At 42.8% G+C, this 20012-nt stretch overlaps 1 protein-coding gene and 1 non-coding gene across 3 annotated transcripts in view; one reads left to right on the top strand and one right to left on the bottom strand.

The window, feature by feature from the left end:
• The window catches only part of tcf25 (transcription factor 25 (basic helix-loop-helix)), an 87475-nt gene that overhangs the window by 28007 nt on the left and 39456 nt on the right, over positions 1 to 20012 (top strand). For both annotated transcript variants that reach the window (XM_034189157.1, XM_034189150.1), the window contains exons 11-15: positions 13178 to 13283; positions 15860 to 16019; positions 16208 to 16295; positions 18002 to 18160; positions 18434 to 18524. In XM_034189157.1, the coding sequence (XP_034045048.1) occupies positions 13178 to 13283; positions 15860 to 16019; positions 16208 to 16295; positions 18002 to 18160; positions 18434 to 18524 (604 nt within the window). The remainder of the gene's footprint in view (positions 1 to 13177; positions 13284 to 15859; positions 16020 to 16207; positions 16296 to 18001; positions 18161 to 18433; positions 18525 to 20012) is intronic.
• Positions 13709 to 13892, bottom strand: LOC117504659. Its single transcript, XR_004558870.1, has one exon. It is a non-coding gene; the product is annotated as a U2 spliceosomal RNA (small nuclear RNA).

Genomic DNA, 20012 nt, shown 5'->3' with positions numbered 1-20012 from the left:
GGATGAGGGTCGCCCACATTGACATTGTAGAAACGAGTGAACGTACTCGGGGAAGCCCATGATGCCGCAGTGCAGAGTGCATCCAGCGGAACCCCTCTCATAGCTGCCCAGGAAGCAGAGACACTCCTGCTAGAGTGAGCCTTCACGCCGGCCGGCCGGGAAGAGCCCCTGCACAATAGGCATGGCAGATGACATCAATGATACAATGAGAGAGATGTTTTTTTGGATAAAGGAAAGCCCAACTTAGGACCCCCGTGACACAAAAACAGCTGGTCAGAGTGTCTCAGACCCTCAGTAGCTGCAATATATGCCTCCAGTGCTCTCACTGGACACAACAACTCAGACCCATCCCCGGCCACAGACGACTGGGGTCGAAACCCTGCCAATCTCAATGGCTGGTTACTATGAGCACGGGACAACACCTTAGGCAAAAATGCCGTGTTCAGCCACAGGGTAACATCAGCCCGATCGCATCCCCATCTGAGACACGAGGGGCTTATAGACAGAGCATCTAACTCACTCACTCTTTTAGCACAGACGATGGCCAACAAAAATGCAGTCTTGCCCAAGATCCACTTGAGATCCGCCTCTGCCAAAGGCTCGAACGGAGCACAACAAAGTGCTTTGAGAACCAGGGTGAGATACCAGGCTGGTGCACGTGGGGCAGCCGGTGGATGCAACCTACGAGCGCCATGCAGAAAAAGAGAAACTAGATGATGGCTCCCAACTGAACAACCATCCACTCTAGTATGATAACATGAAATAGCTGCTACATATACCTTCAGTGTCGAGGGAGAGTGGCCCTCATCAAGGACAGATTGGACAAAATCCAGAATAGTAGAAATGAACAGGTGACTGGATCCTCACTGCGGGCAGAACACCACCAACAAAATAGGCGCCACCTGTTGACATATTGCTGCCGGGGTAGAAGGTGCCCTGGCAGACAAAATTGTACGCCTGACAAAATCAGCGAGCCCAGTCAGTCTTGACCCCTGGCATCCAGTGGCCACACCCACAGGTTCAGACATTGAGGATCGGGGTGCCATATTCATCCCCCCAACTGAGAGAAGATCCCTCCTGGGTGGACGACACCATGGGTCGCCTTGACATAAATTCCGTAGCAATGGGAACCATGGCCGCGCGGGCCAGGACGGAGCCACCAGCAACAGTCTGTGCCCCCCCCAAAATCCTCTGAAGAGTGGGCCAAATCAACGGAAGAGGAGGAAAAGCGTACAGGAGCACCTCGGGCCATGGAGCTTCAGCACATTGATATGTCGCAAGCGATCCCTTTGGCTCCAGAGACCTTGAACTGCTCTGTGCTGCCAGACAGTGCCCCATCCTGTGGAACTGGCATCCGTGGTGACCACCTCTTTGCGGTACACCACTAGCCCCATTGGGACGCCCCTGGACAAATAAGCCCTGTTCCTCCAGGGAGCCAGGGCCCAAAGGCACAACCATGTCACCGTGAGCTTGCGATGTCTGTGTAGTCGGGGGGTCCAGACGAAAGCTGTTGAGCCACCTCTGCACAGGGCATAATGAAAGCAAGCCCAGTGGCATGATGCGAGTGACTGACATCAGTTTGCCGAGAAGTTGCAGGAAGGCGATGTATGGAAACTGCCTGCCCAGTTTGAACTGACTGACCAACTGGAGGATATCGTCTATACTGCAGATGGATGGACGAGCCTCCATGGAAGTTGAATCCAAGGCCACCCCAAGAAAAACAGTGGTCTGAGAAGGCGTAAGACAACTCTTCTCCAGGTTGACCTTGAGACCCAACTGGGACACATGAGCAAGCAGCCGATGCGTATCCGAGATGCAGTCGCTCGATATGGGGCGCACAGAAGCCAGTTGTCGAGATACGGCGGAATCTGCATTTTGCATGCTCACAGCGGGGTGAGAGCTGCCTTTACACATAAAGGAAACACCCTTGGAGAAAGGGAGAAGCCAAATGGAAGTACCCAAAACTGCCAATGACAATCTTGATAGGCAAACCTCAGAAAGCGGCAGCGGTCTGCCGCAATAGTCACATGAAAATAGGCATCGGCCAGATCTATCGACGTAAACCACTCACCCCTTGCCAAAGTTTGAAGGACCTTCATGGTGGTCAACATGTGAAATGGTAGCACCTTCAAATAATTGAGTTCCCACAGATCTAAAATGGGGTGAAACCCAGTCTTCTGCGGTATGAGGAAATATGTTGAATAGTAGCCTCTGGGTTGCTGCAGAGGATCCACCTCCTCAATATCACCCTTGGCCAAGAGGGCGGAGAGCTTCTGGTCTAGTGCTTGGGCTTTCACCGGGACGGCACTCAGACATCCTGACCCGATCTGAGATGTGTGGCCAGCGCCGGAATTGCAACCTGTAGCCATGGGTCAAAGTAGCAACCACCCACGGATCCACAGTGTAAGCAGCCCAGTAGTCGAGCTGCTGATGGGAAAACCATCCGACCACCGGCCTGGTGGCCTCACCTCCCCTCCCCATGACCCCTAGGGGCCCTGGGAGGTTGGCGGCCACCATCCGAAGCTCGGGTCTGACTGGCTGGGTGGCGGACTGGCTCACGAAAACCACCACCCAGCCTCCACTGAGAGCCCCGCTGATAACCCTCAGATCGGTATCGAGGCGGGGGTGGCTGCACCTCATGGCCAACAGATGAACACCTCGAACACTGCGGGGGCACAGTTCTGTTGAGGCCAGAGAGACGCTGCCTAGTCTGCTGTGCCTGGATGGCCCGCTCCAGTGCCTCCAGGGCAGCAGGGCCAAACAGCTCACTTGGCTCCACGGGAACACCACGGAGGGTCCTCCGACATGCCTCAGGCAGGGTAGACTGTGCCAGCCAAACCTGCCGACGAGCCTGAACAAGGAAAAACATAACTCGGCCAAGCTCCCTCGACATTAGGGCAAAAGCCTGCAACACAGTATCACTAAATCCTACCACACTTGCCGCAGCACCAGTATCCTGCAGTGATGCAGAAACTGCAAATGGGAGGTGCGCCAGGGAATTACCCAACCGCCCAGCACGCGCTCCTGCATTATAAGCCTTGCAAAGGAGGTCGTCGGTCACACGGCACTGAGTCCGTGGGCACCGAGCCTCGCTGCGTAGAGCCTCCTCCGGAGACACAATAAGAGAGGCTACCGCCGGGTCAACCTCTGGCATGTGGTCCAAACCGGCCCTGGCGGACTCATTCATAGAGGCCAGCGCTTGACCATCCGCTGAGAGACGCGAGAAGGCTTAGGGGTTCCGCCAACACGCGTGCAATTCCCTCAATTAGTCCACTGATGGGAGAACAGAAAAGGCAGCAAATGCACGCCCACATCTGAAGAAAGCGCTCCCAGGGGCAGCCTCCTCTGCCACTGGAATATCTAACTGCAGGAGATTCAAGGCCCTACGCATAACATCATGCACAGTGGCATCGCCCGACTCACTGACTACACTTTGAGATGAGCCGAACGGACCTGATTCAGAAGCAAGAGACAACAGAGTCTCTGCTTCTGCCCCAAAATGAGAGGCCTAGGTGGCGAGAGACAATACATCCTCCTCCACCGCCAACTCAGGCATAGATGGAGAAGCTCCCATCTCAGGCAAGGGAGCTTCCAGCTGCCGGGCTTGAAACAATGACTTCATCTCAGCCAAATCTGCAGACAGCTGCTCTACCCTTGTGGCAAGGCGTTGATCGGCTTTGACCCACTAGGAGGAACCACGGTAGCAGTGACCTCACACCGACGCTTTGAACACCTGGGCGCATTCACCTGTACCGAAGGCGGGAGCTGGTCGGCGTCTTCTTGAGGGTGCACCTGTGCCAGCCAAGCCATTCTCACAGCACGACGCATGTAACTGCAGTTCATACAGGGATGTTCTGACAATGCCTCTGTCAGGTGGTCAACCCCGAGACAAGCTGGGCACAGGTCATGACCGTCATCTGCTCGGAGTGCGAGCCCACAAGCAGCACAGCAGTGGGAGCCGTCCATAGCCCAGACCGCTCAACAGGCGAATCCACACGCCTAGGAGTCTTCAGAACATATGCCAGCACCGGGAGAGGGGGTGTGAACGTTGCCGTCACCAGTAATAGCGAAACAGGAGACCAACTCCATTATCTGTGACAAAATGTAGGCCAAAAAACTGGGATAGGGGAGCGCACACGCCGCCATCACCAGAAGTAGCCATTTTTTACATTTAGCTGTCAATGTAAACAGGCTCAAAACCGGGAGAGGAGGCGCTCACGCTGCCGTCACTGGTATTAGCAAAAACTAAACAGCAAAAAAAGGCCAACACCATCAGCTTTAAACATAAATAGGATTGAAATAATATATATATGTCTGTATACACGCGCAATACTGGGAGAGGGGGCAACGCGCCGCCGTCACCAGTAATGGCGAATAAAAGAGACACTTACCACAGTAACAAAAACCGTCGCAGCCCTCGGAGGGTGAAAAACGCTGCTCCTGCCAAAAGGAAAGGCGAAAGGGCATCCAACAACGGCAAAACCACAATAAATATGCAGCACAAAATGGCGGACGCCAACAGTAGCGAACCACGCGTGCGAGAAGAAAAAAGGAACAGAGCCTCGGATGGTGTATGCTTATATACACTGTGATTGGTCATCCGTGGTGTCACAGGTGTGACTATTTTGGTATTATTACTCGAACTGCGTGTTACCAGGTTGTGGCATGCATGCGCGAAGAGATCATTCAATGCTTTCAGCACCGCCCTCTGGTGGTCAGGAGGGATGAAATGGAACTGATTCAAGTTTCAATGTCAAAGGGCAAAGTCGGGAAATATCTTGGAAAATTGTAAAAATTCCTTGTCTTTTAACACTGAATGAATATTCAAAAATTCATAATTCTGTCAAAAAAGATCAAATTTCTTCAATATTTGAAATGTTATGTAGGATGGTAAATTTGATCCGGATCTGATCCAGATTACAGATTTTGTTGCCATTTAAATTTAACATTGAAAACCACTTAATGTATATTTTGCATTATATCCTAATGAAACGTGCCCCAATCACTCTCATATTTAAAAGTGAGGTGTAGACTGGCACTCACTATTGCCTGACAAAGTTTGATCCGGATCTGATTTGAATTGTGGATTTTGTGGACATTTGAATTTAATATTGAAAAGCCCCTTTGGTGTACATTATGCATTATATCTCAATCAAAAGTGCTTCAGTCACTCTCATTTGTGACAATGAAGTGCAAACTGGCACTCTCGATAAATAGATTAATTTTGTTCAGCATCTGATCCGTATTGCGAATTTAGCAGCTATTTGATTGTAACTTTGAAAAGCCCTTTTGATCTATATTTTGTGTTATATTTTAGCTTAGGAAAAGCCACTTCTAATAGGACTTTGACCTTGATTTTTTTTCCCAGGGTAAAGATTTGTGGAATTGGAAACTAGTGTTGGTGGAAGTTTGCACTGTACAAGTGCAGTGCTCTAGTTTAAGTTTTGTATTGTGGAGTCACGTGGGCACCGTGAGCGGAATGGCAGCTGGCTAGGGACTCTCCGTCTTTCGACATTTTATTTTGACTACTGAAAGTGTGTGGCTCATTTTCGAAGTGATTTACAGTGTCGTATGTGTGGAAACGGTGGTTTTCACTTTTGTTCAGAAAATCGGCTCGAATTTACCATGGTTTCCAAGCAAAAGGGGAAGAATACCTGCAGCGCTCCGCTGAATGAAGCTGAAGAGCTACCTAGCCTAGCCCCCATAGCACCTTTGCACCAACAATGTGAGAGTGAAGGGACTCTGTTCGCCGAGATGATCAAAATAAGCAGTACTCTACAGACTGTCGCTTCCAATGTCTCATCTATAAAGCAGAAGTTGGATGATGTGACAAACACTGTCACGGCCATGCAGGAAAGAGTGTCGGAGGCCGAGATACGCATATCGAGCCTCGAAGATGCGCACGATAAGCTGCAGACGACAGAGAGCAAGAGAGACAAGCTAGTGGAGTCATTGTGGGATTTCATTCAGGCCCTTGAAAACTACAGCAAGAGGAATAATGTGAGACTGTTGGTGTGGATAAGACACTTTTGAGTTGTGTTAAGAAGTTGCTCGTGGAGGGGCTGGGGGTGAACACAGCTGACCCTGAGTTCGAGATGGAACGGGTGCACCGCGCATTGGGAACCCCGCCGGATCCGGGCAAACCTCCGCGGCCAGTACTGGTTCGTTTTCTGCGACAGTCAGCCAGAGAGAAAGTGATCATTGCCGCGAAAGAGAAGCGCGGGTTTGAGTGGGAGGGCTGCCGTCTCTCTGTGTTCCCAGACATGTCCAGAGAGCTGGTGGAGAGGAGGAAGAGTTTCACTGTTGTGAAGCGCAAACTGCAGCAGCATCATGTGAAGTACACACTTGCGTTCCCAGCGACGCTGAGAGTGAAGTGGAAGGGGATGAATATGAGCTTCACTTCTGCAGTAGCAGCGGAAACGTTTTTCGAAAAGGATGAGGATGACGGCACGACAGCGACAGATTAGATGCACCAGGAGCCACACACAACATGTCGTGATGAATATGTCGGAGGAGGAGCAGACCCAGACCATGGTCGCCAAGGAGGAAGAGAGCGGCGCCTTTCACGGACCCGATAAGGATTTGTTCTAGGTTTGACTGCTTCTAGTTCACGTGTTCTGAAGTTATGGTGCAGAACGATTTGCAATTTGTTGTCAGAATTGCAATGTTAGAAATGTTCTTTTTTCACGTCAAGGTTTCTTTTTTTTTTTTTTTTGGCTGGTGGCACACTATGAGATGGGATTTGTATGTAATATATCTGGGATTACAGGTTACATATTATCATATTTATTCCAGCAATGACTGGAAAATGCATTAAAATAATGTCTTGGAATATTAATGGAAGTGGAAATCCTGCAAAGAGGCGTAAAGTATGGGCTTATTTAAAATCAAATCAGGCAGACATAGTATTCTTACAAGAGACTCATTTGAACAAACGGGAAGAGTCCAAATTTAAAACAGGATGGGCTGGTCATATATTTCATAGCTCATATTCAAGTGCTCGCAATGGAGTCATGATCCTAATTAGGAGAAATATTCAGTTTAAATTGGTTAAAGAGTCCAAGGACACAGAGGGAAGAGTCATATGTGTTCAGGCATTGATAGAGGGCATATGATGACACTGTGCAATATCTATGCACCAAATAAGGAGGATCCCCAATTTTTCCATGATGTAAATAGAATTTTGGGGGAAATGGAGGGACAAATTATACTAGCTGGGGATTTTAATGAAGTTTTGGACCCCTGCCTTGACCGAAGTAAATATAAGGTGCCGCTTAGTAATAAGGGCAGAGAGGCAGTTTTCATGATGACAGAGGATATGGGTTTGACAGATGCATGGAGGCTCATTAATTCATGTAAAAGAGAGTATACATTTTACTCTCATTGTTACAAGTCATTTTCGAGATTGGATATGTTTTTGGTTTCAAACTCCCTACTAAATTGTGTAGCAAGTTGCTCCATTAAAATTATTGCACTCACTGACCGTGCAGCTGTGGAATTCTGTCTGGAACTGGGAGTCGAGGAGAGGAGGGGTTCTAGATGGAGAATGAACATCTCACTATTTCAGGACAAGTGTTTTAAGGCGGCGCTAGGTGAGGACCTCAAACACTTTTTTGAAACAAATACAGGTAGTACAAAATATATTGACAGTGTGTGGGAAGCGTCAAAAGCTTACGTTAGGGGGAAGCTGATAGCACATGGCTCAAAAAAGAAAAAAGAAAGCCTGCACAGAATTAAAGAATTGGAAAAAGAAATCAAAATTAAGGAAATTAAACTAGCTGAACAATATACTGAACCACTCCATTGTGAAATTTGTGAATTGAAATTTCAATTGAATGAAATTTACAATAAAAAAGTAGCGTATGCTCTGTTCCGCTTGAAAACCACATTCTATGAAGGGGGAGAAAAGACTGGTAAAATATTGGCAAGACAAGTTAAGAAGCAAGATTTTTCTAACGCTATCCCTGCCATTAAAAGGGGAAGCAGTTTGGTTGCATCGGTCTCTGAAATAAACAAGGTATTTCAAAATTATTATAGAAAACTATATACATCCACAGTTTCTGGCACTGCGAGTCAAATAGAAGCTGAACTTACTTTACCAAAATTGCTTCAGGAACATGTGGATCCGCTAGAGGGTTCAATAACTGAAGAAGAAATTAGAAAAGCAATTTCTCTAATGAAAATGGGGAAGTCGCCAGGTTATGACGGCCTCCCTGCGGAGTATTATAAAATGTATACTGATACTCTTGTACCTGTGTTACAAAAAGTGTATAAGGAGGCCTTTGAGAAGGGACAGATACCTGCTACATTTAATGAGGCATTGATATCTCTGATACCAAAGAAGGATAAGGATAATACAGAGCCATCAAACTATAAGCCGATTAGTTTGCTGAATACAGACTGTAAAATTCTCACTAAGATACTGGCTTCACGTCTACAACGAGTTCTAGGCACCATCATACATCAAAATCAGACAGGCTTTATGAAATCTTGATCTCCTTCGGACAACATCCGTAAATTACTGCACTTGATATGGTTAAGCCAGTCAAAAAATTTACCTATAGCAGCCTTCTCCCTGGATGCGGAGAAGGCTTTTGACAAAGTTGAATGGCCCTTTCTCTTGTCGGCTTTGTCAAAGTTCAGCTTTGGGCCATGTTTTATAAATTGAGTGAAATTATTGTATAAGGAACCAAAGGCTGCAGTAATATCCAATGGTACTACCTCATCCTTCTTTGCATTATCACGTGGGGCCCGCCAAGGCTGCTCACTGAGCCCCCTCTTGTTCCTCATATTTATAGAAACTTTAGCTGTGAGCATTAGAGCAAATGAGAATATTAAGGGTGTGTTTTGTGGGCAACGGGAAAACAAGTTGGTTCTCTACGCTGACTATATTTTAGCTATCATCACTGAACCTCTTTCTTCCTTACCGTATCAGATGAGCACCATACAGTCTTTCTCAAGGGTATTGGGATATACAGTTAATTGGGACAAGTCCGAGGCAATGCCTTTGTCTTTCGTCTGTCACCCATACATGGTAGAGAGATTTAAATTCAAATGGGTACCAAAGGGAATGAAGTATTTGGGAATCAAACTCTGTCAAAATATGGAGGACATGCCTCAGTTTAACTTTGATCCAGTGTTGCTTAAAATTAGGACAAATTTAGAAAAATGGGAAAAACTACCTATTTCACTCTGGGGTAAGATTAATATAATTAAAATGATTATATCCCCTCAGTTCAACTACTTATGCTGCCCATTGTAATACCATTGACTATCTTTAAACAGTATGAAAACTTAAACAGTTTTTATGGGAGGGTAAAAAAGCCAGAATTAAAATGACCAAACTGCATACACCAAGGGAGAAGGGTGGCCTGGGACTGCCCGACCCAATTTTATACTACTTATCATTTGAAATGGTCAAACTAGTGAAATACTGGGAGCAGACTGGGGGAGGACTAGATTGGTTGAAGTTGGAAGCTGATATCTGCACTCCTTTTGAGCCAAAACATAAATTATCGCAAAAAAATTACTCCACAAACCCAGTTCTTATACATTGTGGTCAGGTTTGGTTGAAAGTACATAAAATAATTAAACAATCCCATTCTGTTCAAAAATATGCATCACTTTGGAACAATCCTTCTATTTGTATTGATAAGAAACCTGTGTTTTGGGGAAAGTGGCATTCCTGTGGCATTCATACCATCGGAGATTTATACAGAGATGGGCATTTCATGTCCTATGCAGAACTTGTTCGCAATTTTAAACTGGAAGGGAAGGAAAAAATTTTTGGAAATATCTACAAATGAGACATTGTGTGACATCCAAATTTAAAGAGGGTGGTGAGAATCTCGTTTTAAATTTTATTAAGTTGCCACGGGAACGTCACACTGTCTCTCAATTCTACATGTTGCTGAATAATGATAGAAGTGGTGATTCTTCAAATATCAAAATGCTATGGCAGAGGGATCTTGACATGGAAATCTCACAAGATAAATGGTTGGATATCATGTCAAAAAATGGTAAATATGTGAAGGAGGCCAGAAGTAAATGCATACAGTATAAAATTTTAAATGGGTACTATCACACTCCGTCTAGGCTACATATCATGAAACTTATGCCTGATAATCTTTGTTGGAAATATAAAATTGAAGTTGGGACGTTTATACATTGCTTTTGGGAATGTTCTTCTGTTTCTCCATTTTGGACTAAAATCATTGCTATTCTGAAAAGGTGGTGCGGATCAGAGGTGCCTTTAACTCCAGAACTGTGCTTACTAGGAGACAGGTCTCAAGTTCCCAACATCCCCAAGGCTGCTTTCTCTGTGCTCATGGTTGGACTTGTAACAGCATCAAGAATAATTGTGAGACATTGGAGGACTGCCACTGATCCCAAATTGAAAGATTGGTTAACAGCAATGGCAGAAACTGCTTCTTATGAGACTATGCATAACATACTGAGAGACAACACAGAGGACAAGGACACAGATTGGGACAACTTTTGGAATCATTTAAAATCGCACGACACTACAGGTAACATTTAAATAGTAATTAGACTTCAGGTAAAGGTCAGGATCTTCATGTATTCATGTATGAGATTAAAATTCAATGATGCTATAAACCTGTTCCATGTAACACTGTAAAATAGGGGAGGGGAGAGGGACATGCACCAGCCAATTTTTTAAAAATTTTTTTAATTTTTTTTTTTTTTTTATTATCATTTTTTTTATATCCTGTACATTGTTGTACATTTTTTTGGGTATTTCTGCTAAGTTAAAAATCAATAAAAACTTAAATTACAAAAAAAAAAAGGTTTGTATTGTGATAGCATTAAGCCGTGTTCACACCGCACGCAACGCGAGCGATGGCGGCGACAGGTTGCCATGTAATCCCTATGGAAGGACGCGTTGTGGTGCCACAAAAGTTCAAGCCACGCAACGCGAAGCAAATGAAGTGACACGACTGAAGCGATTTTGAGCGATTGGCACGTTTGTAGCACCATGTCAAGTCGCCCGCCTCCCCAAGTTGGAAAAATCTGAACTTTTTAGTCTTGTCGCGTCGCGATGAGTAATCAGGGACTGGATATGTAGTAACGTGAAGATGTCTGGAGTTTATACTTGATGTGGAGATGTTTTGTGTCTGGCAGCCAGCCTCTGAGCAGAACTTATGACAGAGTTTGAGGGGAGAGCGAGCAGCATCGCAGCAGCTACTTTTTTTTTCTTTTCTACGTGCGCGTGCGAATGAATCGTCCATGAAGATCATTTTATTAACTGCACAGATGCATAATAAAACAAATGGTGACTGGTTCATAACACAATCATGACAGAGTTTGAGGGGAGTGCGAGCAGCAGCGGCGGCGGCAGCTAGGTTTTTTTTTTTCCATGTGTGCGTGCGAACGAATCCTCCATGAAGATCATTTTATTAACTGCACAGATGCATAATAAAACAAATGGTGACTGGTTCATAACACAATGATGACAGAGTTTGAGGGGAGAGAGAGTAAGGAACTGTAGGGGCAGCCAGTTTCTTTGTTTACATGTGTGCGCACGAACGTGACAGGAGGTCCTCAAACTGGTCCTGGAGAGGCAGAGGTACCGCTGAAAGCGGCCGTCATCCAGATGCAGCTCCTGCAGCAAATGATGAAACTCCCCGAATTGGGAACGTCTCATGAGGATATTGTGAACACAGCGACGGCGCTGCTGGCGACGTTTGTTGGCTTTCCACAACAAATACAGCACAGCAACACGCTCCGTGTGATCAAGGTCCACCATGTTGACTCAACGGCGAGTGGAATGGAAGCTCCTCCTATTTTATGACGCAGGCAAATTTTTGCAGCGAAAGTTTCTGCCCAAGCAGAGCAACACACCGGGTGATGGTGGCGCGTCCATCGCCAGGCGAAGGAAGCGAATTTGTGGCATTGCGTCGCGTGCGGTGTTAATTTCAATTAGTGCATGGAAGAAATAACAGCCTCTTACTGAAGAATCATAATTGATTTATAAAATATACAAAAGGAAACAGTAACATTAAGGATTACAATTTGTATTTCAGAAAAAATTTTCTTTAAAACTGTACAGCCTTTGGTTGTTTTAAAGATTTAAGTCCTAAAAATGATTTTCTTTGACACCACTATAATTTTATTCCTGAGCATTTAAATAAGGGATTATTATATTGCCAATATGGTCAAAATTTGCGCTGTTTGGTAACAATTCACAATTTTAACCCATGTGAATAGAAATTTAAGCAATCAGATTGCTGTGACCTTCAGTAGATTGCCATGACCAGGCAGTATAGACAAATGCTACAGGGTGCCAACAACTCATAGGGGCTGCACTAAATAATAGTAGGAAGTGTTATTTTACGTTTTTGCCAATCGAAAAAAAAAAGTCTGGCCTGGCATCCGGTTTTTCACATTATTGATGGTATTGTACGATCTATGTTGTGGGACACTGCCACACTGGTGATGACTAGGACACCGGTCTATTGCCCACCCCTAGTTTGAACATGAGAATGAACAGGACATTGCTCTTAATTTAATAAATTTCACATACAGAATAATACTAATCATATGGTTAACATGTCCTAATTGCTATACAGAACATAAGTAATCCCTGTTATGTTGCTTGTGGAAAGACCACTTTTAATGTACTTTATCCAAGTGTGCTGCAAACTCACATGAATCTGCTTGTGCTTGTCATTTAAAATTTAAGCATGAAGTGATTATTTCTTGACTATCATGATCATCAACATCTTGCTTCCTGACTTCAGGGCAGCTATGTTCTGGTTCATTTGTAAAGCAGTTATGCTGGAATAAAAGCTGACAGATGCCCCTGACAAACTATTAAATCACTGCTTACCATGACAAGAGATTGATGGCAGAATCCTTGTAATACATCGCCTCTCATGAAATACATTCAGTTTGGTCATTCTGAACATACGCTCTGGGCCATTGTTGGGGATTTTGGCAGAAGCTGGAAAGTTGATTTTTATCTCATGACTATTGCTGAGGGCAGTGGACCAGTAGAATGACACATTGAAATAACTATAATGTATTGTTAATTATTTTGATTACAATGCAAATTTTACATGTAATTGCTATCGAAGTATTTGGAGTCACATAATTTTTTTAACTTGAAGCTTTTGTTTGTTCTTTTCCCTCTCTCTTTTTCTCTTTTTCTTCTCAGCTTGGACCCAGATTCTGACCCGCTTTGCATGTTGCTGCTCATTGACTACCTTGCACTGCGTTCAAGAGAGTACCAGTGTCTTCTTCACTTATATCAGGATTGGGAGGTAAAGTATTCTTGTTGGCAAAACACATAGTGGAATAGGTCCACAATGTGATTTACTCCAGTACACAGTCTATCTGGGTTGTTTTTTTTTTTGTTTTGTTTTTTCTTCAAATCAAATTTTGTGATCAACAAATGTCCGTCTTGCCTCTTTGTAACCTGCAGTATACTCAGAAAAAAATAAACAAAACAACATTGCACATATCTCAATAAGACTGAATAATAATGATTACATACCAAAGTGATATCTCTGATTTCACTCCTGCTGTGTTCACACACAGGACCATGTAGAATTATTGTTCCACTATGTGGCGGTCCACAGAAAAACAAACATCCTTTCATCAGGCAATGGATCTTGTGTCATTGCTAGTGGTAATCCCAGTAGTGCTTAGCTTAGCCATTGGTTTAGTTCAGCTTAGCCAGTACCTCAAAGGGTTGGGAGCTGGTTCACATCTCGGCTGTCCTGTTAAAAGCAGCCACTCGTCATCGCCTTTCTGTTTCACTCCCTGATCACAAAAGTGGCTTCCTCAGCAAGAATGTGTTCCGCACTTTTTTTTAAAACTGATAAGAACAGATACTATACTTGATCTTAGCCAAAAGGCTGAGAAGCAATTAGCATCTTAGATTAGCATGACATGACACTGCAGGGCAAACCACAAACACGGCCATGTCCACGCTTTAAGAATTTCCTCCTTGCCACATGAAAGGAAAGTATAACTTCTGTGGTTAGAACTATCATGTTTTGAAGGCAATTCTTATGCTGTCCTGGGCTTCACTTGTGCTGTTTGTACGAGATAGTAAGTCCCTTCGGCTGCTTCCTTGTTTGCACTCGGGGTCGCCACAGCAAATCCAAGGTAGATCTGCATGTTGAATTGGCACAAGTTTTTCGCCGGATGCCCTTCCTGATGCAACTTCACATTACATGGAGAAATGTGGTAGGGGTGGGGTTTGAACCCGGAACCTTCTGAACTGAAACCAAGCGCATTAACCACTTGGCCACCACCCCCTTGCTGTTTGTACGAGATGCACTGTAAAAATAAAAACCTCTCAAGTTACTCCTCAAAATAGTATCTTTGGAAAATCTGTCCACCTAATAAGCAACAATAGTCATGTGACTACATCCTTGCAAAATACACATTTAAGCCATTTTGGCGTATTCACAGTCAAAGTCCACAAAAAACACTAAACCATTACGTTTTCCCCCATTCATTTTTAAGGGCGTGACCTGAGTTGATGGCACCAAAATTCATGTTCCTCACAGCTTGAGGTTTCTGAGTGTTTATCAGCAGGTGAAATCAGGCTAATTTCCCCATGTTTATGACTTAATTTCTCTGAGCATATGGCACCAAAATGAAAAGAAATACATCAATATTTTCATAATTCATTATTTATTTAGAATAGTCAGCTCATTTGACATTTTATTTGCTAGTGATGCACACGTTAAATGAGTTTGTGACTTCACCCGTTTGTGGTTTCTGGAGCAACAGTAAAAGGACAAGCTACAACACTGTGAAAGTTGATGAAAAGTTCAACTGAAATGTTCCATAATTTAAAAAGATGCACAGTACTCAGTGTTTTCCCTAGATTTACAGGGTTTTTTTTTTAGGGGGCAAGGTGGGGGCAGACAGACACAGACATAAACAGTTAAAGCAGGGTGCTCAAGTTCAGTCCTCGAGAGCTACCTTCCTGATACTCTTAGTTGTCTCCCTGCTCCAACACACCTGAATCCAATGAAAGGCTCATTAAAAGCCTGCTAACGAGTCTTTCATTGGATTCAGGTGTGTGGAGCAAGGAGTATGTATGTGTACCTTGTATGTGTGTGTGCGCGCATGTGCGCAATCCAGAGAGCAGAGAAGCATAAACGCATGACCATATAGAGACAGAAATGACATGGTGTTGTATAAATAAGATAAGGCTGTTTAGTTTGCTAATAAAAGGACAAAGTATCGACCTGTTCTGTAGGGAAGGTAACCTTAAATAACTTCTGTTGTGATATAATGGTAGGGAAAACACTAGGCCTTAACGTTCCATTAATCCCAGGATAAACTGGCTACAAGTTTGCCTTTGTGTTGCTTTGAGGTTTCTTCTTTCTGTGTTAATGTTCTTTTACACCAAGAATAACACAAATAAATGACAACAAAAATATATTTTTTAGCATAGTCCGTAGTAGTTATGTTCACACTAGAGATGATGCCACGGTTTTTTTTTTTTGTGTGTGCGTGTGCGCGCAAAAAATGTACCAAAACTTTTTATGTAAATATGAAGTAATGATATATTTTTATACTTGAATCAATGTATTATAATTTTTTTGTTTCTATGTTCATCTATATTAATGTGTGTATTTGCAGACATAACTGATTTTTTTTTTTTTTACTTAACTGTGGAGAAAGAAAACTCATTTTCATGCTGTGAAACTCCATCCTTGATATAAAAGGGCCTGCTACCATTGCTTGTGCTCAAGTTTTAACTTAAATTCTTAACATGAATTATTCACCTGTGGATTAAAGGGCCATTTGTCCTAAAGAATGAACTTTTCTGCCTGAAACTGAAATTATATGTTTTTATTTGTGTTTGTTCCAGGAGCACAGAAATCTGTCCCAACTACCAAACTTTGCATTTTCCACTGCACTTTGTCAGTTTCACCTCAGTCAGCAGGAAGATATCAGTTCTGAAGAAAGTGACAAACTAAGACAGAAGGCTGATGAGGTCCTGCAGAAAGCTCTTATCATGTTCCCTTCAGGTTAGACACAAAAGCTTCCCATTAAATGTTTACGAATGTTTAGATAGGTTCTTCCTTCAGTTAGTTACTTGTTCAGAGTTTTATTGGTGGCACGGATATGAATTAATGGTGTTTTATTGGGGTTTTAATTACAATTTAGTCATGAATAATTGTGTTCTTACCTCTTTGTGTTGCTGTGTTTTCTGCAGTCTTGATGCCTTTATTGGATCATTGTTCTGTGCAGCCTGATTCCACAGTCTCATCACATGCTTTCTTTGGCCTTAAAACGCAGTTAGGGTAACGTATACTTTTAAGTGTTTCACAGTGTCGGTCTTTTGAGTCTTATCCATGATAAGTAGCTGCCCAGCCCTACTTGAAAGTCATAACTCAGATAATTGTATGTATTATCATAATCTCTTTGAGTGTTTTCTGGGTTCTCTCTATGTTCATCTTTTTTGTTGCGCTTGTTTCTGCTCTCCTCCACTAGTTGTACCAACTCATACCACCTTACAAATATGCAAGATATTTTGTTGAATTTTACCATTTTAAAAATGGTTCTCTAGTGTCTACAATATTAAGCCACCTTATTATTTGTGATAAAGGTTAAATTTACAGTAGTTAGACACTTGTTTTATCCACAGGGGCCAGTATTGCACTACTGTAAAAACAATAGTTTTGATGTTGTCCATTGATCTCGCATGATGAGGAGCAGGCAACATTTGTTTGGAGGATTTGATTATGATTGAATTTAGAAGCTACTAAATGCAGTGGCTTCTGAATCTCAGCATGTGATTAATAACTTTTAAGATGACCATATTTTCCTGAGTATACATCACACCAGTGTGTAAGTCGCATTTATTTTTGAAGCTTAGTGCTATTGCTTCATGTAACAAGGGGCAAAAGAAATGCAATTGCTGTATTATTTATTTAATTATGACACAAACATTGCATTAGCAAGATGAAATGGCTGAATTAATGTTATTGTACAAGGCACACAAATCTCAAGAGTCAACTGCTTGTCACCACCGAACAGATGAAAATGTCTGTTCATAGCTAAACATGCACATTTATCTCACTAAATGCAATTAAACATTTTAAAATTCATACATTTTTAAAACTTACCTTTGCATGGCCATCCTCTTTGCTGTTCTGGCTGTCCCACAAAGTCCAAACAAGTGTAGTTCTAAGTAATATGAAAGTTGTTCCCCTCTATTTAAGAGTGTGGTCCTTAAGTTTGTGAACATGATTTATTAATTTTGCTTGTTTTCTAAGACTCAGCCAAAGCAAAGCAGTTAATTGAGTGGCTGAATCTTGCTCATGCTACACTTATCTGTCACAGACACCTGGCTTCGGCCAGTGAAATCTGTAACACTCATAAGAAATCAAGAACTGTAACTGTGGACTCTACTTTGAGATGGACTCCATGCAGTTTTGCTCACTGACTTTTTGTTTTTCTTCACTTTTTGTAAAATCTTCTTAAATGTTACAATGGTCCAAGCAGTTGGTCACCCCTCTGAGTTTGGTCTGCTTGAGTTGTCTTCCCCAAAAACACCAGTTTTTCCTTACCTTACTGTTGAGTTAGACCTTACCTGTGTGAAGCACCTTAAGGCAGCTTTGTTGTGATTTGGCGCTATACATGATGGATGATTGAGAAGTTTTGAGCCTGACCCAGGAAAAGTAGGGCGTGGTTCTCCATTTTTAATTTTTTTTTATTTTTTGCATTCTGTGAAACCAACATTTCATTGATACAGTTACTATATTTCTAGTTTGAGTTAATGCTAGATAGTAAATAATGTACAAAGAAAAGGCAAAAAAGCATGGACAAGGACAAAATAAAAAATTCTGCAGTGGTGACTTAATTTTCAACAAAAATATGTTAAAATGCATATTTTGCTTGTATTTTGTGTAAATATCTTTGTGTAAATAATGTATGGCCAAAGTTGTGTTTGGACCCACATTTTATTATAATTTGATTATGTGGCCTCTTTGCTCATTGTTTGCAGGCAGGCCCCAGCCTTAGCAGAAGTGGTTGGTCTATATGTGGGGAGGACCTTCAGCCTGTGGAGAGAGCCCACAGTAATGCTTTGGATGGAAGAGTGTGTGAAGGAGGTGTTACAAAGAGTTGATGCCAAAGATCCTCTCGTGGAATACTGCCAAAATAAGTAAGTCCTCAGCTGGCTGTTTGCAGGCATGAGTCCACATTTCTGACTTAGTCATGATGAACAGCAAACCAAGCATTCGATATGAAGTCAAAATGCTAGTTTTTGGAACTGTTAAGGCTCAGAAATATCATTACAAAATTTGTTTGAGCTTCAGGGCTTCAAAACATTCAATAAATTTGTAGGTAAATTAAACAGAAAGGGTCTCGTCACTGTCCTATAAAATGAGCTATTGAGTTATTTGCACATACCTTCACCTTTACTGTTGTTTCTTAGGAGAATGCAGCGGTACCAGAGTGCTCCACGGAACATTCATCGCCATGTCCTGCTGTCTGAGATAAAAGAAGCAACTTCCAGTCTGCCTCTAGTAAGGCAATAGCAGCCACAACACTTGAGCATTTACATTGTACTAAATGCAGTCACTCCTAAACATTAGGGGGTTTATGGTCATCAAAATGATGTCAAAGTTAATGTGTAATACAGAAAGTCAGCTGAAATCCTCTGACACCATCCTATATGTACAATCCCAAATCAGAAAAAGTTGGGACAGGATGGAAAATTTCTGGTCATCAAAATGATGTCAAAGTTAATGTGTAATACAGAAAGTCAGCTGAAATCCTCTGACACCATCCTATATGTACAATCCCAAATCAGAAAAAGTTGGGACAGGATGGAAAATACAAATAAAAACAAAAAACCTGCAGTGATTCTTACATTTCATTTTACTTCTATTTCACTGCAGACAATACAGTCACTTGCCCAGTTCTGTATCATTGCCGGTTCCGGATCACTGCTGTAGTATTTGTGCCGCCATTTCTCATAATCGGCGTGAATAAGCTAATACTTGGTACCATTGGAAAGACTGATGTTTTGTCTACAAACGACCACAAGCTTGATCGAATCCAGCCATCTTTGTGATCAGCAGAGGAATCAAAACATCCGTCTCCGTGGTGTGCGTGCATTTTCTGACTCACTCCTTCGTGCAAGTGTGAAAGTGATGATCTCTAAGAAGTAGCAAAGTTGAGTTAGCCATTCAGTGTCATTGGTTCTAGAGTGGGAAAATACTGCGTTAAATTTTTTTAATCCCTCTTTCTCTGCAATTCATCAGATGCATTTCAGCTGGAGGTTGAACATGCAAGCCTCTCAGTCAATTTTTTATTATTTTATTTAAGTTACCGTGTTTATGAAGTGTTGTGTGTTGCCTAAAAAAGCAAAAATTAAAAAGCGAAACACTCAATGCGAAACACAGAAGAAAGAGCAGACTTTTCCTGAGAAGATCTTTCAGAAAGTGTCAGCTGGCCGCGAGGCGAGTCTCCACGTAGAGCGGACCGTGTTTTTTTTTTTTTTGTAAATAAACAAACACGCTGCTTCACTTTAAATGTGCAGTCAGTCTATTTCAGATTATCAGCATGGACCCTCTTTCTCTTAAAAGGCTTTATTTTATTCTGTGTCACGTTGGAAAGCGGTAGCTTTTGAATTAGCCTTTACACAGTTTATGGGTATGCTCTAGTCTTTTTTGTTTATTCTGGGGATGTTACAGCGCTGCCTTCTTCTTCTTCTTCTTTTATTTCCGGCAGACTACACACCTCCAGGTGTATTGCTGCCTTTCACAGGTTGCTGACAGTACTACACTGATTTACTCAAATCTTTAGATGGATTTGTGCAATAAATAAACAATACAACAGCAGCCACAACTTCATCTCTGTGGCTATCTGGGCCAAGAAGAGTCTTCAGAGAGATTTTTTTCAATGCCTAACTCAGTGATTCTTTTATAGAGGCGCCCTCTCTCCACTTTATAGGTAACACACTCCATCAAGACATGCTTTACGGTTTCTTCTTTTCTACACCAGCAGAC

Source organism: Thalassophryne amazonica, chromosome 2, assembly GCF_902500255.1.
Source record: "Thalassophryne amazonica chromosome 2, fThaAma1.1, whole genome shotgun sequence".
In the NCBI taxonomy this organism is placed as follows: Eukaryota; Metazoa; Chordata; class Actinopteri; order Batrachoidiformes; family Batrachoididae; genus Thalassophryne; species Thalassophryne amazonica.
This window is presented reverse-complemented; position numbering and strand designations above follow the sequence as displayed.